This window comes from Convolutriloba macropyga, chromosome 3 (assembly GCF_964194025.1).
Source record: "Convolutriloba macropyga chromosome 3, txConMacr16.3, whole genome shotgun sequence".
NCBI lineage: Eukaryota > Metazoa > Xenacoelomorpha > Acoela > Convolutidae > Convolutriloba > Convolutriloba macropyga.
Window position 1 is genome coordinate 57097832 of NC_134470.1, and position 24973 is coordinate 57122804.

A 24973-nucleotide genomic window follows, 5' to 3' on the forward strand; every position below is an offset into this window, starting at 1 on the left:
AGCTCCTTTTTCTCTGGCAATATAGTCAGTTACGTGCGTACCTCTGATTTGAATATTCATTAATCAATGTTAAATTTTCTTCAAAAACAACATTCTCTGAATACCCTTTTCAAACAGAACTATTAAGTACGTCAAAAACCTTTGTAAAAACGCGCACTGTTTATAAAAACCTGATTTGAAGAAAAGCTGGCATACGTCACAAAAAATAAAATATCTAATTTTTGTTGTTATTAGCATGACAGAAGCAAACGATATGAACTAAACTGAAAATAATTCTATGATTAAAATGAAAAACAAGTTCCTAATTGATATCCGAAAACGTTGACTTTAGAAGCATAACTTTACAAACAGATCGGTTTCAACTTCCTATAACTTATAACCTGAAAATCCGCAAAAACTTAAACAAGCTCAAACGATCAAGATCAAACTTGAAAAAACTCTTATCAGTTGACGATACTTAGTTTAAAATGGATTTTTTGATAATAAACTGTATTTTGTTGCTCCGAAGATCCGCGAATCAAATATTTATCATGTAGTTAGGCACAGTTCAGCAAAGAGCTTTTGAAAAAGGTTAAAATCAACTTACGAGTAGTCCAATGTTTAAAATGATCTGAACAACAGAGTTAAACTCGATCTCTTCAAATTCTAATGAATAAGCAAGTTACTTGACATGACTCAATAAGATTTCAACATCATCAGTTTCAACTAAATGAACAGAAATATGGCTGGACGAATTCCGAATACGACTGAGTCGTATTCGGCAAAATTTTATACTTTTTGAACCCTACTGAGGAAAACGGCAAAACAATTTCCGAGACTCGCATCACTCCAACTCCTCCATTTGAGTTCCACTATAAAAAATCACACCGCAAAGCTACTTTCCCTCATTTTTCTACGTTCGCTAGCATAATCGGACGACTACAGAAACAGGGCGAATTTAAAGTTCTACTATACAAATCTATCTATGTTAGAACATTAATCTCAGCGGCCCAAGCCACTTGGTGCCCTGACACTGTAGCGCTTCTGGCCAAGAGCTAGGCACAAGTCCCGAGGAGGGCTAAGATTTATGTTGTAACTTATTTAATGAACCAAAGTGTTGAACGCCAAATTCAACCCCTGTGTTTGAAAATTTATGGAAATGTTGATACCCCTCGTGGTCTTTGGTGCAATACAAAGGGTGTTAGCGCAATTAGTAATGCATTCCCAATTTGCGTACTAATGTAGTCCTAAAGCGTACCAAAGTTTCTGAGGCGATCTAAAGAACAAACTTCTGAAGAACTGAAATTAAATCTAGTTAGGGACGACTAGTTAGAGCCGGAAATCCATGAGGCTTTATATAGCTGAACCTGTACTTTTTACCATGGTTCGCAGCTCATTTTAAAATACCTTGAAGCCCCATGGAGCTTGGAACATCAGTTGACCAAATCGAATCAGACTTTATTACAGCAATAAAAACTCCGAAATGGGACATATATGACAAGCTCACTTGAAAGTTCTTTCACCATTTATCGAATCATGAACATTTAAGAGATTGCAAAAAATTCTGCGATGAACTTCCCTGGCCTTCGTTGGGATTGAACCAGGCCACAAAGAGAAATATAAAAATCTTTTCAATTTTTATCGAATCAGGAACATTATAGGTAATGAACCATGCTTCTGCTCAAAAAATGTCAACAGTCTGTTGACGCCTATTAATCAAACAATGATCAAAGTAATGATGCAAGAACATCAAAAACAATACAACGGCAAAATAACATGCATGAAAATAAGTATAACAGTTTCGGCGCGATAACACCGATTTTCAATCTGTCTACATTTAAGGTCTACATTAGAGTTCACACTGAAAAGTGTCTGTTACAGCAGAATTGTTATACATTGAGCTTAAGAACTAGTCAAGAAGAAAAAATTCCACTTTCTAGAAAAGTTACAAGAAATTTTACATTAACTATTCTCAATTTTCGACAAAAACCTGGCCAATATGTACATTTTACGATTGCTATAGCTCACACCTTAATCCATAACCATATATCAACTATAATCGGATATGTTACAAATATTTTTTTACCTCTTTTTATATTTAAATTGGTTCAATTACTGCGGTCAGAGGCAATAGTTTTGCCTCCAAATTCAGTTTTTCGTCCAAAATGTTTTCATTCGGTCTGAAAATTTTTCTCGGTGCTTTCAACAAAAATGGTGCGAGCGACTCTTTGAACGCTTTGCACGTATTCGTAAATGTCTCGATTTCTTTACTTGTCATGGTCGATTTTTCATTTGTGTAATACTCTGACAAAATCATTGCATATTTCTCCACAAACAGGTCCATAGCGTTCACAATCTCATTCTCGCATGAACAAGGACAGCAACTTCTGAGTTCGTTGAGAATCGATATCACTTCATTAACTGTCCAACTTAAAGGCGGGTAAAGCACTAAATCTGACGGCGGGTTGACCGTGCCCGGTTGCGCAATCAGTTGCACAATTGTATTCGCTGAAATCGAAGTTCCGGTGAACGTGTAGCACGATAGGATACTTTTGAAAGAAACCAAAACTTGCTCTAGCTTGCTCTCGAAGTTCTCAACGATTACTTCGTTGAAAACAGGCAACATCAACATGCGAAAGTCGGCGCCAATCCTGCTGAATGAAAGTCCAAAATACATAGCTTGATTCAGAACCGACTCAATTCGAGCACTAGCGCCTGCTTTCAGATCATCTCGAAGCATGTCAAGGAACTCGTTCACGCGATTTAGAATCCAGCTGTTGAATATATTTCTCAAATTGGCCGATGAGACGTGAACAACAAAGACCTGCTCTTCGTTGGCAAACAACGCGCGATATTGAGTAACAACATCAAATAGATGCACGCGGTTCAGTTCGATCACTTTCGTAATATGAGTATATGGGTCTGTTTTTGGAACTGATTTGATGATGTTTCGCAGCCAAGATCCCCGAGCTTGCAAGAATTTCATTCTTAACTGGTCTTCTCTGTACAGTTCCATACGTCTAAGGTAGCCGATTAACTTCAAACACACTGGTAATTGAATGCTGCCTTTCAGCTGGTGGAACAATTGCTGCAGCATGACCTGTTTCAGCTTATCAACATCACCAGCAATTGACTTAATCAACGGTACATGGTCCAACCGTTTTTCTAGCCTTCTTACAAAAGAACAGAGCTCTAATCCTTCATCATAATAATGATTACGCACACATGTATCCATTAACTGAGTGACTTCCAGGGTCTCGAGCAACTGATTATGTTTCAGCAATGTCTGATTATTTTGACGTTTCTGGTTCAAAATGTGGCCGACTTCGTCATTGAATGTCAAGAATTTCTGATTGAAAGCAGGTAATTGCTCAGCTAAGCTCTGCAACTTGCCATCAATCTCTGTGAACTTTTCGTTGATATCAGACACGCACTCAGAAGATTTGATGAACGTTTTATAGTTCTCACTGGCCAATTTTTTGGTATCTTTTAGAATAATCTGCTTTTCTTCCTCAAAACAGTCTTTCTGCCTGAGTAAATTTTCAATACCAGAGCTGCACATGTAATCTAGATAATCTTGACACTCATCACTCTCCAATACGGAATTATCGATGAAATCTGCAGAGTCTGCGAATAGCAATTGACAGAGTGATTGCTTATCGAGGTCCATTTCATTTAACTAAAAAAACTAAATGAGTTGATATCGAGGATTTGGAAAAATTAATTGCAATTATTTGGCTTGACAAAATGGGAAAAATCAATTAATTTAATTGGCAAAACGTAAAAATCAGTTATTGCAATTATTGATCAATTCAATCCGACTCTCTATCGACTATTTTTAGTAGTTTTTATATTTGGCTTGATTTACCAAAAAGTTATGGCTACAATTTTTTGCAACAAATTAAAATTATAACCATATGCTTAAATATACTTAAAAAACTATAAACCGACTAATGTCGGAAGAATTGTTCTTGAACGACAGGCAAGGCAATTTAATTCAGGGGCTGTAGCCTAGACAAATTTTTCTTTCAGGGTGCAAAAACAGTTTACCACGCCCGGATTCGAACCATTAACCTCCATCTACCTGACCAGAAGCACTGCACACTCGGCTATCAGGCCCCTCTATTTGCTAGGCTGCAATCAATTTCAATTGAGCAACACGCGTTACTTCCGAGTGAGAGCAAGAGATCACTCGAAAATGAAGAACGAAAGCGTGAAAAAGTCACTTGAGAAGTCAAAGAATATTCTAGATGAAACGCGCAAAATGGTCAAACAAGTCAATCAATCAATTGGCCAGAGTTCACTAAATTTATAGTATTCTTGAGAACGCTCTCTCTTCAAGAAGCTGTAGGTCGTCTGTTCCAAAATCCGCTCGAATAGTTTTGAGATTTGCGGGCTTCTGTCCTTTACCGCCTCTTTTTGGAAGGGTCGATAGGTTTCTCCAGACGCCTTTGAACAGAGCTTCTCTTCGCAGCACGTGTCCAAGGTGCGCTTTTCGTTATTAGCCACAAATCTGAAAGTTTTCGTTGGTTACTTCTTTGATATAGATCTTGGTTAGAAATGATTTTTAGATAGTTGCACTTGTCGCAGGTGTTTTCTATGAATAATATCCACTTTTTGATCAAAACCTTTGTTAGATATCCATGCAGAGCAATTGTATGTTAGTATCGAACGTACATACTTGTTGTAGATGGAGATTTCGTTTTTGACGTTTACATACGAATTTTTTCAGACCTTTTGATGTGTGGGAAGCGCAATCTGAGATAGGGAGTTTCTTCGGGCTAGACCTGCTTCCTCATCCAACACAGAACCTAGCTTGTGAGATCTTCTATTCGGACAATTTTGTGATTTCTGGTTTCCTTTCATTGTTTTTGAGGTTGTATTTTTCGAAGACTTTATTGATGTCCGTGATAATTTGTTGGTGTTCACAGGCTCCTGTGACAATGATGCCGACATCATCAGAATACTCGACGTGGGAGGGTAGACGCATTGTGTGCACGTAGTTGTGGTCGTCGCGTTCTGCCTGCCTCGTGTATTCTTCAAGTGTGTGGTCTAGATAGAATGTTACCTTTTGACCTTTAGGTCAAACAAAAAATTTTCTTAAAAAAGACTAACACGTTTACAATAATTGCTACGAACTTCGTTCAAGAACAATTAAACAAATTAACAAGCACAAATTAAACCGACTAATGTCAGAAGAATTCCTCTCGAACGACAGGCGGCTGGAAAACAGTACAGTTGACTTCGCCTGGATTCGAACCTTGGACCTCCCGATCCCTCACCAAAAGCAATACTCAACGTCCATGTTTGTTGCTATGCTGCAAGCGTTTTTATTTTAGCAACAAGCTTTACTTCGAAATGAGAACAAAAGAGATCACTCAAAAATGAAGATTGAAAGCGTGAAAAAGTCACTTAAGAAAGTTTTAGAAGAAAGGCGCAAAAAAGGTCAAGCGAAAAATTTGCATCAAAAAGACCAACACGTATAGAATAGTTCGTTCAAGAGGAATTATTAAACATCGATCAATTTTCTCAAAGCATGACATGTAATTTTCTTCTGAGGCAAAACATTTTATCTGAAGCAATCAACTTTTTTTCGTTATGTTTCTAACGCCGAAAAGCTTCTCGACACCAAATTATTTCAAATAACGCACCATCTGTGACACAATCGTAACCGGGAAGTTTTTTCCAAATGAAGGTTTCTGACGAAGGAGAATGTTGTTTCAATTTTCTTCAAATGTTGGAAAATTAATAGCTTTGTTCCATTCAATTATTGCTGTTAAATAAGAGTCATCAATCAATTATTGTAATCAATTATTGATATTCCAATGTAGTAGTAGTAGAGGAGGCTCTAGTGTCATGGCACTGATCTCTCTATCACCTCATTGATTGGCTTTGACCTTCTGTAGTGAATTCCAGTTGCAAAAATAGTAAAACCACAAGTTTGCGTCCTAATATTTTCTAAAAGAATTATCCAGTATAATTCAGTAAATAGTTCTTGTTTAAGCTTTCTTCAGTCGTATTGAAGCTTCTTCATAAAATAATTAAAAGTTGTTTGAACGTCTCCATAAAACTTCATATGCTTTATACTTATTAGCTCACTTTGTCTGGTATTAGGTTGATCACAACCTCTGGTTATAACTGGTTGGTATGCTGATATTAAATTTTCCTGAGAGAACAGCAATCAAAAGAAGTAGATGATATTGCTCTCTATAAAGTGAGAGTACATCCAACCTCATCTTGTAGCTAATTTCCCAATAATTTAGATTACAAGATAATAGAAGCTTGTTAACTCTCTTAAACTCTTTTGTTTCTGTTTTATTGGCAAACCAGACTTGAACTGCAGATGTAACAATTTTAAATTATATCCTGCGTACGCCAGTTCTAGCATTTACTATTGAAGACACAGATGTTTTTGTTCAAGAAATAGAGCGCCCTCAGTCTGAAGGCCCTTGCTTAGATTTCTAACGCTTGGATCTCCTTGAGCTTACGTTTTTTGTTCAAAAATGTTTAGTTGCTCTCGATTTTGATTACAAACAGAAAACTTATATTTGGTCAGCTTCACTTTTATTTTCAGGCGCCAATTCTTAATTTGAATTGTTGTGATGCATGTGTTCTCTGTTCGTTGCAACAAGCTTTATGTCGCCACATAACCTAAGGTTCACATTTGTTCACTTGCATGGGAAACTGTTAACAAAGATGAACAAAAAGTGATTCAAAAAAGATCAATGATGTACTTCGCTTGCTACCTGTATGATTTATGAATTTACCAGAGAATTGGTTGTAATGATTATTTGAAAAAAATTAACATCTGCATCACCACTGGCTTGTGTCATCTATAACCCTGCTGTGTGTTATGTAGCGTCGTTTTCACTCTACCATGGTTCATCAAAAACTTTTTTTTGATAACTTTGGTGCGTTGCAGAGTAGTCTGGTAGATCTGTACTGTTTTTAAAATCGCTCTGTCTTAATCTTTAAAAATGGGGATAAATTCAATGACTTATTCTCCAATACAATGGAAAAAATTCTTGTGATAGCACATCCTTGAAAACTACCAACAATGATTATGATAGGGCGGGCAAATTGTTGAGTGAAAGGTTTTTAAGTTGACCAGGCCACATGCTTTCTATATTTAAGTTTCGATGCAATTTGTGCAATTTTTTGCAATCACAGTAGCAATATCGGCAGAAAAGAATGTGCTTGCGGGAATATGCGTTTTAGTATGCTCCAACCTACCTTAGTGAAAATAAAATTTTCACTTCTACATCCAAGTATGTTTTCATGAGCTAATTGAGGAGCTTCTTTGAACGCTTTATGATCTCAGCGGATTGAACTGGAAATTTATTTGTTTTTGATCAGTTGATCTTTGTAAAGGGATTGTTGATAAAGAAAACATCTAGTTGATTAGTTTTTTTTGTTTCCAAATTTCCTTGAGATGATGTTTGCCCCTGTTATAATTATGGAACCAGTTTTCTGTTTCTGCATATTGGTTCTGCGTAATTGCTAAAGAAAGCTTGGATTCGGGGGACCATCTGTATGGACTATTTTGCTAATGGTTATATAAGCAGCAAGTCAGTATCACATTGTTTGCAAACCTATTTTTTTAGATCTATTGAATTTAAAACCTTATGAGTTAAGGTTAAGTTTAGTAACAATTGTTTTCATCTTTGGAGTTTCGATTTATTTGACCGGTTGTCCATAACCTATAACTTAAAGCAGACGGTAATCACTCTAGAAACTGGGGCTCTAAACACATGGACAGATAAAGTCGTGGGTCTTGACGAAAAGGAACCTCAAAAAGGGCCAAAAACACAGTAATTTTTGTAGAGAACTTTTGTGCTCATCATCAAGTATAAAATCGCAGCAACCGAAATCGTTAAATGGCACATTCTCGCTCCTCTAAATGCTCCTTCGAGAACAATCTTTTAGATAGATAGATAGATAGATAGATAGATAGATAGATAGAGAGAGAGAGTTCAGGCTTCTGTGTAGTGTGCACAAGGTTTTGCACCCATCATTGAGGGGAGGGGTAGAGTTGACCACTTTCTGAATTGTGTTACAGCTGCTACAATTGCAGAACAGGAGTTGACTTCAGAGTAACAATTTTCGAAGTAATTCCAGTAAACTTTTGTGAGATATTGTTTGTCAATCTGCTTTATTTCAATGTTAGCGCTTTCAATAATGATTTTCAGTAGCTTGCTGGATCTAATCCAAAAATTCTCATCCGCTTTTTTGGTACGAGTTTTATCAATTGACATGAGCTCGTTTTGTCGTGTATTTACTGCACATTCGTTTAATTTTATTGGCAAATTGATGTTGATGTAGATGTTGGTGAAATTAATGTAGATAGCCCATAAAACTTACAGAGACTGAACAGATCACCTTTCTGGAGCTCTGCTTACTGCGGGGTCTCCTGTAAACTCATGATCTTTTTGAGTTTGTTTGAGGCGTTCAAATTCTAGCTCTGGGAGGATGCGAGGATTTACACCAATTACAAAAATATGCTCGCAACGTCGGTGAGTATGTCTGCTAGGTAGCTGAGATCAACAGTAGCTGTGTCGACGGGGGTGCAGGAGAGAAGGTCTCCGTCAAAAAGGTCTTTGCCACCAATACCAAAAACAATGGCTTTTATCTACCTGGATTTGGGATGAAATTGAAAACATCTTTGATATCTGCACCAGAGAGCGAGAAGATATTCACGTCTGTGAAGTCTAGTTAACTGAGATCTGAGTCGCCAATCACAATTGCATCACTTTACAGGGATTTGGTGATGTGGTATCTCATTTCATACAACACTTGTTTCTATGCAAAAATTTGTTTTAACCTGATTCAATTATTTCCAAATCCCTGGTTGATATACAATGGTAGTTGTTGCAACGGCTTTCTATTAAAAGTTTAAGTTTGGCACCCTGCTGCAGTTTTCTAGGTTCTGTAATCACTAATTTGCGCTTATCTTTATCTCTGTAAACTATTAGGGAGAACGCTTTCTTGCAAATATCAAAAACTCTTCGAGGCAAGATGACCTGGCTCTATTTGGGTTCAGCCCCTAAGCTAAATAGTCCTATAACTTTTACGCAACCATGTATATGCAATGTATTAGCGTGTTAAAACATTCAACGTGCTAAACTATTTTCGACGTGCTTTTTAAAATACAAAATTTGTTAGTGATGTCAAAAACACCGGTCTTTCCCATTACAGCCCCCCACTAGTTGTCAGACGAACTATAGCCCGCCCCCAATTATGGTAAATATACCATAATGGGGGGCATAGGTTCATTGCGGGGCAATAAAGAGAAAGACCAAAACACTTGAAAGTGCCTAAAATAAATAATACATCCTAAGAACTCTTGAGACTGCAAAAACTCGATCTTGTAAGCACATTGGACCTATTGCTACCCTGATTTGTTATCGATTTGCTCTCTTGTGGCCAAAACATCCTGTTAAGGACAATTATTAGATAAACCTAATTCATAAACTAGCAGGCTCGCAAACGCATCACAAGAAAAAATCTTTTAACGCAATGTATGGTTAAAAAGAAATTCGGATTTCTGTTTTGTTCCAACTCCTGCTCGAAAGCATATGCCCCTCGTTTACCAGGCATAGGTTTTAACGTCTGCGCAACCAATGCATATTTTTGCGTCTATTACCCTATGTAGAAGTAAATTTTAGTTAAAGGGCACTTTTGAGTTGCCCTTTAAATTTTAGTTAAAGGGCACTTTTGAGTTGCACTTTTGAGTTGCTGAAACTTTTGAAGAAAAACCTATTCATTGTGGCAAAGCGCGTTTCAAAACGCCTGTACTACGCTAGGCTGCATAAATAAAGAAGCTTAAAACATGCAATGATTAGGCGCTTAAATATGGTTATAACTCGAATTATATTGAAAATATAGAAAATAACACAGATAAAAAAAGAAGGGAGCAAGAAGGAAACACAGTAGTGGATGATGAAGATTCAATTTTTTCTACCCAAAAACTAAAGTCATTTTCCGCACCAACTCGGGCTCGAATCCGCGTCCCTTGCCTACGCTACCGGTGCGTGTTGCGTTTGTCTATTCGTATTTCTGTATCCGCAAAGTTCTGGTCAATGGCTTTAATGACCCACCTGCTTTGGCAAGCCTAATGAGCGCAAAAAATGTGAAGATTAGGAGCCAAAATATGACGAAAGAGAAGGAATGGGAAAAAAACAAAATAAGAAAAGAAGCGAAATAACAGGAACGTAAAGAAAACCTACTTCTAATTTATGGTCCAGGAAGGTATGCGTCTTATTCCGCCTTTAATTAGACTCGAAACCTGCCCCTCGCTTAACAGTTATTGGTGTTATCTTCTAAGCTAGTGATGCCTGTAACGACTTTTGACATTTCTCATGAGCAAATTTTTGGATTGTCGCTAAAGCTAAGGATGCCGATTGCCTACGCCAGCTGACTTTTCCGATGCAGAAAGAATGAAGGAATAAAGAAAAAAACGAAAGATATAAATAAGGAATAAAAGGAAAAAATGAAGAACGGATGGAAGAGACGAGCCGTTTAACGTAAAGTCGGTTAACGGAACACTAGTTGGACTCTGAAAGTTTTTCAGGAAACTAAAACTTAAAATACCTAAGCGTAATATAGCAAGCAAGATTACTGACAATTACAAGATATCGAAATGGACAGATCAAAAGCCCAAACGAAGTAAAACAACAAAGAAATCAAATAAGGGAGTCAACTAGTGCAACAGAGAGAAAAGATGCAGCCACGAATTAGCCTAATTGTTGTGGGAAACTTGTTAAATAGTCCCAAAGTGCACCCGGGAGGCTATTTAATTTTGTTTCAGCTCTTGATTGTGGTATCAGAGGCCGGACATTATTTCGTTAGCCCCAATTACCGGGGATTTCATATTCCGGCGCAAGAATTTACACGTTAACTAACTACAATCGAATTTATTCTCCGCATCTGCTTGATTGTTTTTCTACAAATTGGCCATACTAAATATTTTTTCTTAGTCAAACATTTGGTGTGAGTGTTCACATTTGTTTGACTAATTAGTTTAGTCCCCTATTGGCCACTTCCTTTAGCCCCGATTTTTATCCAAAGTTACAAACATGCCCCCACCACAGCCGCCACAGCCCAAACCTCTCTGCAATATTTGTGAAGAGTCTTGCAATGTAGAAGTGAGTGCATTTTTTGTCAAAATTAAGAAATTATTTTTTCACTTTGGTTGGTTGGGAGTTTCAAGTACCTCAAATATCAGAAGAATGATCTACTGGTCATGTGCTGGTTGTATTCCTATCGTTGCTGCAGGCCCATCTGTGCTGGACAGAATTACGACCGCTGATAAAAAGCCCGATTGTGATGATTCTCTGATCCACGAGGTTACAATGCTACGCAATGGGATAGCGTTGATGAACAAGGCGGAATACCATTTTCTAAAAGCTGCAAAAAATTGCACCAGCCAGGAATCGAAACGAGAGTCAATCCAATTATCACAGTGCGACAGTAATTAAATAAAGAAAGGCGGATGAGTTTGAATTTGAAACTAAACGGGGAATAAATAGTAAGAGCAAATAAGGAGGTAAAATTGAGAACGAACACCAATCTGGCAGTTGTCAACGGTGTCAAAAAACCCCCAAGCGTCACCATTTATATTAAGGGCGATTGAATCAGAACATAACAGCATCAGAAATGGAGGAATACTGTGAAGAAAATATAGTTGAACAACTTCATATTCGCCAAAATTGGGAGTCAGATGCTCAACTGAAATCTTTTCATTGTGTATTTAAGTTCGATGCAGATAAAATTGAGTTAATTTCCGGCCTGAAAACGTTAAGTTGTCAAGATTTTACCACAATGAAGCCGCCCGTGATTCAATAAAAAGTGTATCAAAATTGACTTCTAGCCAGTCCGCAATTAAAACAATGGACGAAACAAAGATCTACAGAACTAAAAATTTGTATACATAAAGCACGCTCTATCGGGAACAGAAAACAAGATGTGAATGCCCACTTGAAAATAAATGAATTTAGTTTTGCTGTATTCATATAATCGTGGATTACGAACAACTGAGATGACGATCTTTTTCTAAAGCAATGTTGTCCACCGAAACCCGCCCCTCGCTTAACAGTCATTGTTTATATCCTCTACGCTACTGATGCACGTAACGCCTATTGACCTTTCTAGTGAGCGAATTTTTTGTTAGTGGCTTAAGCTATGGATGCCGATTGCCTACGCCTATTGAACTATTGATATTTTTTAATGCAGATAGAAAGAAGGAATAAGGAAATAACGGAAGGAAGATATAAATAACGAAAAAAAATGAAAAACAGAAGGTAGAGACGATCAAACCCCAAATTTTCTTTCTATTACATTATGCATCACCATCAGCCCCTACTCGCGCTTGAACCAATGCCCCTTGCTTCACAGTCTTAGGTTTAATCCATTGCACTACAAACGCCTGTTGCTTTTGTCTATTGACCTTACTGCAAAGTTTTGCTCCTTGGCTTTTGTCCCGCAGGTTTTTTGCTAAGCTGAATTCTTAATGAGCAAAAAACGTGTGCAGATAAGGAACTTAAGCATGGTGGTGTAGGCTGCATGATTAAGGATCGTAAAAATGTGTAAAGATAGGATCGCTGTTAACCACTGCGCTCCAGTGCACTTGACATTTTAAATAAAAGAAGAGACTGAAGGCAATAAACTGTTCAAAATTGGAGCGTTAGCAAACTGTTAAGTTAAAAATGTTTGAGCAAGTCTAGTAGACTGAGAGATATATTAGAGTCGAAAACTGTTCCGAAAACACATGTTAGAATTACCTGTCAATAAATTCCAGCGCTGTTGAGTAATGAAAATGAGACGTCCAATGAGAAAGCAGTCGGAGTCTTTAATTGCGATTGCTGGATCTCTCTTTCCTTCTCTCTATTAGGAGATTGTATATTCTACAATTAAAGAAAAAGGTCTATAACAAGACTGAATGAGAACGATTTAGAACGAAAACGATATTCTTTGATTGATTGAACGCTCAGATAAGAATCTGGGTCATTTCTGTTACAGTCCCCACCAATCATAATAACTAAAATATAATGGGGGCTATAAATTCCTTGGGAGCTTTGTGGGAAGGACCCAAAAGTTCAACCACAAAATGCTTACCACTGAAGCACAACCAGACAGTTTTCAGCAAAAGTGAACAAAAGTAAAATACCCGTGTCCCCTTGTCAATATAGGGAAGTTAATCTAGACGAGTTGAAAGTCGGTTGAAGTCAGTTATATGGATTTATTTTCCAGAAACGTAAACCCAATTTTTTTCAACGAACGACATACTACTAATGGGTGTATACTGAACCTCAAATATAGTTTGTGGCTGGGTATGTTATTGTCACTTGTTGAGATCAACTGGTTTCTATTTATATACGCTTCATTGTTCTGTTTTTAACTTGGCAGCCAAGACAAACATTTTTGGGAATTCGGAGGAAGTGAGGAACGAGGAATGATCTACTGGTCATGTGCTGGTTGCATTCCTATCGTTACTGCAGAACCATCTGCGCTGGAGAGTATTACGGCCGTTGAGAAAATGCTCGGTTGTGTCGATTCTCTGATCCACGAGGTGACAATGCTACGCAATGAGATAGCGTTGATAAACAGGCCTGAGTTCTTTTTCTAAAGGCTGCAAAAAATAGACCCGCCAGGAATCGAAACGACCAATCACCCAGTTATCACAATGCGACAGTAAACAAAAAGGGAAAGGTGGAAGTAATTGAACTTGAAACCGTACAGAGAAAATAAGATCAACTGAGGAGATAAAAACGGGAACGAACACCAACCTAACAATTAACAAGTTAACAAAGGTGTCAGAAAAACCCCAAAGCGTCGCCATTTATATGTACTTCGATTATATAGGAACATAATAGCATCAGAAGTGGAGGACAACTGTGTAGAGAATAACGTTGAACTACTTTATATTCGCCAAAATTCGGAGTCAGAAGCTCAACTGAAATCTTTCCACTTTGTTTTTAAGTTTGGTGTAGATAAAGTTGAGTTAGCTTATTTTTGGCCTGAAAACGTTTCGGTGTCAATATTTTACCTCAATGAAGCCGCCCGTGATTCAATAGAAAAGGTATCAAAATTGATTACTAGCCAGTCCTCAATTAGACCAATGGACAAAAAAGGATCTACAGAACTAAACCTTTGTCTACATAATCCACGCTCTGTCGGGAACGGATCATAAGATGTAAATATCCTCTTGGAAATAAATGAAATTATATTTGGAGTATTTATAGAATCATGGATTACAAAAAACTAAGACAACGATTTCCATCTAAAGCAGTGTTGTCCTCCATAATTTCTTTTCGATAATTCACCAATGTTTAATAAAAATAGAGGTGGAATTTGCCTCCCTTACAGATCTTCTCTCCATTTGGAAAATTTTGAATAGTTTGCCTGATTTTTTTAATGCTGTTCAGCCTCTTTATCTCTTGGGCCAACTATTTGGTAATCGCTGTTTATCGACCACCTGGATTAATTGTTAAATCTTGCATCGATCACTTGACTATTCTTTTTGAAGAAAAAAGGCTACAATTCGACAACATTGTTCTCCTGGCTGATTTTAACAATTCACTAAATGTAAACAACGATGCTTCGAAATTGTGGATTTCAGTTTTTAAAAAAGTTTAGCCTGATTCAGTACGTCTCCGAGAAAACGCATTGAAGTGGTGGGATTGTTGATCATATTATAGCGTCAAACAGTATTTCAATTAATGTTAAATCGAATGGCTTCAATAATTCTTCGGACCATACGTTTATTTGCTTCTCGATCAGCAATGTGAGACAACGCAAATGTCAACACCACTTGATGCATATAAATTGGAAAAACTTTAGCTCTGAAGGTTTTGTTAAGTTATTGAAGCCGAACTTAAAGTTTGATTTTGCATCAAGTATTGATGAAGCATGGGATATGTATCTAAAGTTTTTTGAGGAGATTATTTTGGATTCAGTTCTACCACTCAAAATAAAAACATTTTCTAAACACCAATGCCCATTTTTTACGACGGGAATTTGAATTTAAAACAAAAGAAGAGAAAAGCAGAGCGTAATCATAGAAAGTCGAAAACATCTGGAATAAAATCTGAATACGAATGTTACCCATATGTTTGAAAACTCTTTGAGAAGCGTAGATTATACATTGAGAATGCGTTGATGGAAAATTTCAGCCTTAAAAAACTTGCCTCATTAAAATATCTTCTTGGTCAAGATGTAGAACAGCTCCCAAAATATGAAAGCAAAAAACAGCCTGCAAACGACTTCAACAAGTTCTTTATAAATAAGGTGAAAACTATTATTGCATCGATTCCCACAGCGATAGGTCCTGAATTTCTGAAAGCTGAAGTCGTTGACAGAGTTGTCGATAAATCAGTTTAAAGATTTAATTTTGTTGTCGTCAAACAGTAAATCTTCACTAGACAACATTCAGATCCTGTTATGTCATTTCCAGATTATTTTTTTCTTCCTGAAACTTCTTTTTCTCAGTCCTTCAAAATGACCATGGTTAAGCTCCACTTGAAATTATTTACATTTCAAAGCTATTAGAGCAGGCAGCTTTTATTCAATTGCGTGAACACCTTGCAATAGTCTTTTTAGCAAATACCAAAGTGCCTAAAGGAAGTTTTTTCTACGGAAACAGCCCTCGTTGAGGCGAAGAATGACTTGCTACTCAAATTACATCAGAGAAAAGGCACTTTTTTATTGGACTGGATCTATGCCTCTGACGCTCTCCATCATGAATTACTTCTTTCCATTCTTGAAACAAGTTTGTGTTTTAAAGATAAGATGCTTAGCTTCACAAATAGCAATCTGAGTAGTAGATCTCAAAGAGTGTTTACTGATGGTGAATATTCCATGCCAAGAAGTATGAAAACGGGTGTTCCTCAGGGATCTGTTTAAGGTCCCGTTCTTGTTCATGTTATCCAGTTCCGCTGGAAGTCTTGTTATAAGTCAATTATCATTTTAATGCCGATGATACTGTTATCTATTTTGTTTACCATGCTTCAACAAATCAGTGGTGGGCTTTGGTTTGATACCTACGACTCTGCAAAAGTGGTTCAGTGGTGCTAAGCTCCAATTATACTCGAATACAACTGAGTACATGTTTATTAGTAGAAAGAATAGATTAAATAGCGATATTGAACTTCCAGCACACGCCAATTTTTCTAAAAATGCTATTTATTTTGATGGCCTTCAACTTAGATTCCAGACGTTCATATACAAAACAAGTTAGGTCTGTGTTTCGTAAATGTTATTTCATGCAAAAAAAATTATTGCATCAGAGATAGAGTCGACAGAAAGTCGTTGACCGAGTTAGCACGGGTAGTGATTCTCTCGCCACAAGATTACTGCAACTCACTGTACTATTGAATACCTGTGTATTTTATACAGAAATTACAGCGTTGAATGAACTCAGCATGTCGTCTCAATTTTAGGCTATCACCTGGTTCAGAACAACAAATTAGATCAAACAGCTTCATTGACTACCCATGAAACAACGTGTCCACTACAAAAAGGCTACTTTTTGGTCAACGTTTGGTTCACCATCCTTGGAAAAATCCCGTGTATCGTGGCACATTAGTTTTTTGATATGATAAGGGGACTAGAAGCGTACAATTTGAAGGTTCCTAATGTCAGGACTGCACTTGGGCGAAGATTATTCAGTTTTGCTGTTCCTTTTGAATCGAATAAGTTGCCTTTAAAATGAACTTATACCCCATGAGTTTGATTATTGAAAAAAAATTGACTGTTTCATTTAGTTTTTTGCTTTAAATTTGGATTGTGAATGTACTTTGGAGTTTGTAAATGGTGCCTAAACCTATAATATTAACAATACAATTTAAAAAAAGAATTTGGACAACGAGTACTTTAGAACCAAGCACAGTCAGAAATTCAAAACTTCAGGAGACATAACAACAAGTTCATAGCAAACTTGATTTTTGAGAAGACAAGAGACAACACTGTACCAACTCCCACTGGTAATAAACAATTTTACACAAAATTTTTCCTCGCATTACGAAACAATTTTTAATTTTTGAAAGCACGTATAAACTAGTTCGTCAAAATGTCACAAGCGTTGGGGGGAGCTATGCATTCAAATCCGTCATTAACAACTAATGACCAGTACTTAAGCGTCATCAATAAAAACAGAATGTCTAATAGTTCACACTACATATCTCAATTGATCAGGGTTTGCCCTGCGATGAGGCTGCAGAGAGTTACCAGGAGTTTTTTCAAGCCGTGTAAAGAAAAGTGGATCTTTTTTCTTTCCGCTTTCCAGCTTAGTGAGCATAATTTTCTCTGACCCCCAGGCGCACGTGCTTTTTTCATACCTTGTGACGTGCTATATAACAACATATAAGTTGTAATTGGGGTTCATGAAAAACACTGCGGGCCAAAACAGAATAGATCCGGCAAGTGAGATCATTTCGCCTGGCAATTTGGGAGTTGCCAAAATTAAAGAGGGCATATTTCAGTGAGAAAATAGCAATACCGATAATAATAATGTAAAAGCGCTTTGATTTAAATTGCATATGGATTATGAGGCGAATTCCATAACACTGATATTGAAAATTTTGACTACAATTTAGACAAAGCAGATTATTTGAGTGGATGGCTCTGATGCAAATAAAATTGGAATTCAACAAAGGTGTTCACGATCATGAATTATGTTTCACGCAAGGAGGATCAACGTGCTGGATGCAATTTTTCTATGAGGCATTTTAATAATGCAGGGAAATGAAAATGTAGAAAGGGAACACAAAGGATCATATAGGATTTATTGTGATTGGTTGACTTTGATCTTTAGAAAATGGTTTTCCATTAGCGTTTTGCGCATTTCACTTTTTTAAAGTTTTGCGCATTTCACTTTTTCAGGAAACAAAATCTTCAAAAATTGTTCTGAATAGTCATTGAGACTTCATTTAGAGGAAAACTTTTTTTAAAATACACTCAGACATCAAAATGTATGCGCAGGTTTCTGGTCGTTTTTTCTTTATATACCAAATACTAAATATGTATTATCTGTTTTTACTTTGTGATGACGTCCAACCTAATCCAGGGCCCAATTCTGGGAATATCCCAACAAACAAATTTTACAGAAATCATTTAGCTAATATAATTTTGTATAACATTTTTGCTTCAAAACGTATATGCAGAGTGCCACAAACAAGATGAAATCTCAATCTGTTTACAGAAACCAGGAAACCAAACGTGCTTGATAAATACGGAAATTTGGATCATGGATAAAGAAGATATACCACTGACTTTGGGAGCAACAAGCATGGTTCAATCCATAAAAGTTGATAAAACGTGACACAGTTGTCGCGGTGATGTGGAGTAGGAATATGGACACCAAACTACATTCAAATATAAAATCAGGAACAACATAAAATCAATAGACATTTCTTTTGGAAGTTTGTGGTTCAACTACAATAGCTATCTCAAAAAATTCCAACAAGAGTTTCCTATTTTCCTTAAAAAAACGTGGACGAATTCTTTCCCGATTAACTGACATCAGAAATCAAAGGAGCATATTCAGTAACAGACAACAAAATATTGTCGGAGCCTACAAATTAAATATTTTTCAGCACAAAGAAAAACAAATCCTACAGAGTTGGCTCCAAATAATGGGTGTTTCATCGTGAATCCAAGTCAAGCAACTTGAACAAATAGAAACAATGAAAAATCTAATTGATGATTTTGATCATTGCTTAACGATCACAGATTGTGACAAATATTTGGAAACAACAATTTTTCAGAATTATCTTGTTCGTTTTTGTAATTCGATAACGAAAAAATTATAGGTCAATACATTTACAGAGATAGCACAATTTTTTACTTGTAGAAAAGTCAAACAGTTATCGGCATCGTTTTAGATCTAGAAAAAACTTTCAACCCAGTTTTGTCATGAAACTTGCAGAAAAAATGGCGAAACGGGGGTTCGGTATGGAATCTTGATCCTGGAGCAAGGAACCTATAGTCGTGATTTTTAGTTTTAAGCATACGGAAATACTCTAGAAACTGGAGCTCCAAAAACATGGACAGATAAGTCCGTGGCTCATCACTATAAGAACCTCGATAACAGTCAAAAACACAGCGACTTTGCCTCGGGCACTCGTTAACATTCGGGTTTGGTATGGAACTGAGAACTATGTTGAGATCTTTTCGATCTACTTGAAAACAGAGCATTTATAATGAAATCGTATTTTAAGTTTGGATGACAATTAAACTTGAAGTCCCTCAAGGACCAGTATTTGAGCCCTCATTTTTGTACTGTATGGTATGGACTTCTTGAAAAAAATTAAAAGCGATGAAGTTTTCAAATCTGTTGACACATTTATTATATCTGAGATCAAAACGGATAAGGAACTTTTAACGAAAACTGATATGTTTTGTCAAAAAACTGATAATTAAATGAAGCAAAATTTGAGGACATTGAGCAGAGATAAAATTGAAGTAATTGTTTTTGCCCAAAGAGATCAGCACCACATTGAGCAAATTCAATTAATTGGCAATATCATGAGACCGAAGGTCAGTTGTCGTTGTCTGGACTGACTGATTGACAGCAAATTGAATCTTGGCACAGAACTGCACACAGTTTTGACAAAAATTGCGACTTCTATCACTTCAATCTATTTAGTGAGACAGCTAACACTGATAAAATCAAGAATTGATGTTTTTTAAATTTCTAGTCCGGTCACATTTCATTTTTAGTGCAAACTATGTGCAAATTGTTTTTCTGCAATTTTTCTCCTTGCTAGCTTAATCACTCCAGAGAATAAATGAGCAAAAATATTGGGGTTTTAAGGTTTGCCACATCAATAAAAAATTTGAATGGCAAAGGGATCTGCTAAGAAGAGATTAGGTGTTTCCAGTGGAATTCTACAAAGCAACGCTTATTGTCTCAATTTTTCTGATATTATCAAGCATTTCAATGAACGCATTCAAGTAACCAAAAAAATGTTCAAAATCTTGGGAGGATTTGAGGTCAGACAAAAATTACGAACAGTCCATTTTTTTGAAAACATGTGTCAATCTAGATAGAGTGATGAATCAATAATCCAAAAATTATCGAGAAAACAGAATAAACTACCAATCGAGTTCCGAAAAAGAGAAACAAAATTAAAATTTAAGGGAAATTTAATATGAAAAATGATCAAAGTTCATACAGAGTTAAACGAAACAATTTTCGAAGTTTTCTACTAGTAATTCTAGGACCAAACCATTCGTAAGTTTTTCAAGTGATTCTTAAAAATTAAACGTTTAACCAAAACTTTTATTATGGTTATAAAGATTTAAATTTGTATTTTTTTAAGATTTTTTTTAAAAAAACTCATCTGGAAACGTTTGTGTATACGGAGCAATAAAACTGGCGTTAAACACGACTCAGACAATGAAGCTCCTGAAGTTTTAAAACAAACTTGAACTCCCTTTTGAAGCCAGCCATTATAAACGTCCACTTTATTTCAAATTGTTCTTACAAAATGCTATTTGCGATGAGGGTTTCATCTGCAGTGATTTTTAGCTACGCAGGATGAAATTTTTAGGGCCGCATCATTTCGAAAAAAAGAGAATCGTCCTAAAGGTTAACCTCATTTTGTCAGCCCACTAATTGAAGTATAACAAAGGATAGGATTGAGGGTAGAAACACTTCTTCAGGAAAAAAAACAATAAGCCCGCAAATTTCAAAGAGTCCCGAATCAAGATTTCATTTTTTTGGGTGTATGAAACGAAAATAAGACGCAAATGTCATTTTTAATGTAAAAATATTTGTAAATTAAACAACAATTAAATAAGCGCAATGAACGCAAAATTCCGAAATGTTCATGTGTTATATCAAATTAGTTGTTATTTTACACCTCCTTTTTCTTTGTATCTTTACCCAGTGTGAATTCGGTTTTCAAGGTACCGTGCCCAAAAAGGGCGGGAAAAAGTGAAAATTTAAATTTTAAGCGGACGGGAAATACTCTGGAAGCTGGAGCTCCAAAAAACATGGACAGATAAGTCCGTGGCTCATCACTATAAGAACCTCGAAAACAGTCACAAACACAGCCACTTTGCCTCGGGCACTCGTAAACATTCGGGTTTGCTATGTAATTGAGAACTATGTTGAGATCTTTTCTATCTAATTGAAAACAAAGCATACATATTGGAATCGTATTTGAAGATTGGATGAAAATTAAACTTGAGTCCCTCATGGACCAGTCTTTGAGCCCTCTTTTTTGTACTGTGTGTTATGGATTTCTTGAAAATAATTAAAAGCGATGATATTTTCCAATCTGATGACACATATATTATTTCTGACCTTAAAACGGATCAGGAACTTCTAACAAAAAATGATATGTTTTGTCAATAAACTGATAATTAAATGAAACAAAATTTGATTACATTGAGCAGAGACAAAATTGGAGTAACAGTTTTTGCCCAAAAAGCTCAGCATCACAGTGAGCTTGAGATTGAAGATCAGTTGTCGTTGTCTGGGCTTACTGATTGACAACAAATTGAATCTTGGCGCAGAACTGCACGCAGTTTTGACAAAAAGGGCGACTGCTATCAGTTCAATCTACTTAGTGAGACAGCTAACACCGATAAAATCAAGAATTTTTTTTTAAATTACTAGTCCTGTCACATTTAATTTCTAGTGCAAATTATGTCCCATCTGTTTTTCTGCAATTTTTTTTCTTTGATAGCTTAATCAATCCAGAGAAAAAATGAGCTAAAAAATTGGGGTTTTAATGTTTGCCACATGAATAAAAAATTTGAATTGGCTTATTGGCTCAATTTTTCTGATATTATCAAGCATTTCAATGAGAGCATTCAAGTAACCAAAAAAATATTCAAAATTTTGGGAAAACTTGAGGTCAGACAAAAATTACAAACAGTTCAGTTTTTTCGAAAATATGTGTCAATCTAGATGGAGTGATCGATCAATAATCCAAAAATTCTCGAGAAAATAGAAAAAGCTACCAATAGAGTTCAGGAAAAGAGAAACAAAATAAAAATTTAAGGAAAAATTAATTTGAAAAGTGATGAAAGTTCACAAAGATGTTCTAAGAAGTAAACGAAACGATTTTAGAAGTTTTTTCTACTAGTAATTCTAGGACAAAACCATTCGTAATTTTTTCAAATGATTCTTAAAAATTAACCGTTTAACCAAAACTTTTTTTATGGTTTTAGAGATTTGAATTTACATTTTCTAGATTTTTAAAAAAAAACTTATCTGGAAACGTTTGTGTATATGGAGCAATAAAACTGGCGTTGATCACGACTTAGATAATAATGCTCGTGTAGTTTTAAACAAACTTGAATTCCCTCTTGAAGCCAGCCATTATAAACGTCCACTTTATTGCAAATTGTTCTTACAAAATGTCTTTGCGATGAGGGTTTCATCTGCAGTGAGTTTTAGCTACACAGGATGAAATTTTGAGGGGCGCATCATTTCAAAAAAAGATAATCCTCTTATACGTTAATCTCATTTTGTCAAACCCACTAATTGACGTATAACAAAGGATAGGACTGAGGGTAGAAACACTTTTTAAGGAAATGAAAACAATAAGCCCGCAAATAACAAAAACTCCCGAATCAAGATTTTTTTGTGTGTATGGAACGAAAACAAAACGTAAATATCAATCTTACTGTAAACATATTTGCAAATTAAACAACAACTAAATACCTGCCATGAACGCAAAATTCCGAAATGTTCATGTGTTATATCAAATTAGCTTTATTTGACACCCCTTTTTTCTTTGTATCTTTACCCAGTGTGAATTTGGTTTTCAACTTGCCGTGCCCAAAAAGGGTGGGAAAAAGTAAAAACTTAAATTTTAGGCAGACGAGAAATACTCTAGAAACTGGAGCTCCAAAAAACATGGACAGATAAGTTCGTGTATCTTCACGATCAGAACCTCGAAAACAGTCACAAACACAGCCACTTTGCCTCAAGCACTTGTAAACATTCGGGTTTGGTATGGAAATGATAACTATGTTGAGATCTTTTCTATCTAATTGAAAACAAAGCATACAAAATGGAATCGTATTTTAAGATTGGATGACAATTAAACTTGAAGTCCCTTAAGGACCAGTCTTTGAGCCCTCGTTTTTGTATTGCATGTTATGGATTTTTAAAAATAATCAAAATCGATGAACTTTTCTAATCTGATGACACATTTATTATGTCTGAGCTAAAAACGGATCAGGAACTTCTAACAAAAATTGATATGTTTTGTCAAAAAACTGATATTTAAATGAACAAAAATTGAAGACATTGAGCAGAGATAAAATTAAACTAACTGTTTTTGCCCAAAAAGATTAGCATCTCATTGAGCAAATTCATTTTATTGGTAATATCATTGGACCGAAGGTCAGTTGTCGTTGTCTGGGCTTACTGATTGATAACAAATTGAATCTTGGCGCAGAACTGCACACAGTTTTGACAAAAGTTGCAACTTCTATCAGTTCAATCTACTTAGTGAGACAGCTAACACTGATAAAATCAAGAATTGTTTTTTTAAATACTAGTCCTTTCACATTTCTTTTTTAATGCAAATTATGTCCAATCTGTTTTTCTGCATTTTTTCTCCTTGCTAGGTTAATCACTCCAGAGAAAAAAAATGAGCAAAAAAATTGGGGTTTTAAGGTTTGCCACATGAATAAAAAATTTGAATGTGAAAGGGATCTGCAAAGAAGAGATTAGGTGTTTTCAGTGGAATTCTACAAAACAACGCTTATTGTCTCAAATTTTCTGATATTATCAAGCATTTCAATGAAAGCATTCAAGTAACCAAAAAAATATTCAAAATTTTAGGAGAATTTGAGGTCAGTCAAAAATTACGAACGGACCAATTCTTTCGAAAATACGTGTCAATCCAGATGGAGTGATTGATCAATAATCCGAAAATTCTCGAGAAAAAAGAATAAATTACAAATAGAGTTCAGGAAAAGAGAACCAAAATAAAAAATTAAGAAAAATTTACTTAGAAAAATGATCAAAGTTCATAAAGATGTTCTAAGGGGTAGATGAAAGATTTTAGAAGTTTTTTCTACTAGTAATTCTAGGACCAAACCATTCGTAATTTTTTCAAATGATTCTTAAAAATTAAACGTTTAACCAAAACTTTTATTATGGTTTTAGAGATTTGAATTTATATTTTCTAGATTTTTTAAAACTCATCTGGAAACGTTTGTGTAAACGGAGCAACAAAATTGGCGTTAAACACGACTCAGACAATAAGGCTCCTGTAGTTTTAAAACAAACTTGAATTCCCTCTTGAAGCCAGCCATTGTAAACGTCCACTTTATTTCAAATTGTTCTTACAAAGTGCTTTTGCGATGAGGGTTTCATCTGCAGTGAGCTTTAGCTACACAGGATGATCTTTTGAGGGGCATATTATTTCCTAAAAAAAGAGAATAGTCTTAAACGTTAACCTCATTTTGTCAAACCCACTAATTGAGGTATAACAAAGGATTGGACTGAGGGTAGAAACACTTTTCAGGAAAAGGAAACAATAAGACCGCAAATTTCAAAAAGTCCCGAATCAAGATTTTATTTTTTTGGGTGTATGGAAGGAAAATAAAACGTAAATGTAAATCTTACTGTAAACATATTTGTAAATTAAACAACAACTAAATACGCGCCATGAACGCAAAATTCCAAAATGTTCAAGTGTTATATCAAATTAGTTCTTATTTGACACCTCTTTTTTCTTTGTATCTTTATCCTGTGCGAATTCGGTTTTCAACGTGCCGTGCCAAAAAAGGGCGGCAAAAAGTAAAAATTTAAATTTTGTGCAGACGGGAAATACTCTAGAAACTGGAGCTCCAACAAACATGGACATATAATCCGTGGCTTTTCACTATAAGATCCTCGAAAACAGTCACAAACACAGCCACTTTGACTCGGGCACTCTTACTCATTCGGGTTTGGTATGAAATTAAGAACTATGTTGAGATCTTTTCTATCTAATTGAAAACAAAGCATACATATTGGAATCGT

General features: G+C 35.8%; 1 protein-coding gene across 1 annotated transcript; it reads right to left on the reverse strand.

Moving 5' to 3' along the window:
- Positions 1-1892: 1892 nt before the first annotated feature.
- LOC142337160 (conserved oligomeric Golgi complex subunit 8-like) lies at positions 1893-3655 on the reverse strand. Its single transcript, XM_075386268.1, has one exon. It carries the CDS (start codon positions 3647-3649, stop codon positions 2078-2080), a length of 1572 nt encoding a protein of 523 aa, XP_075242383.1. The 5' UTR covers positions 3650-3655; the 3' UTR covers positions 1893-2077.
- Between the last annotated feature and the right edge of the window lie 21318 nt (positions 3656-24973).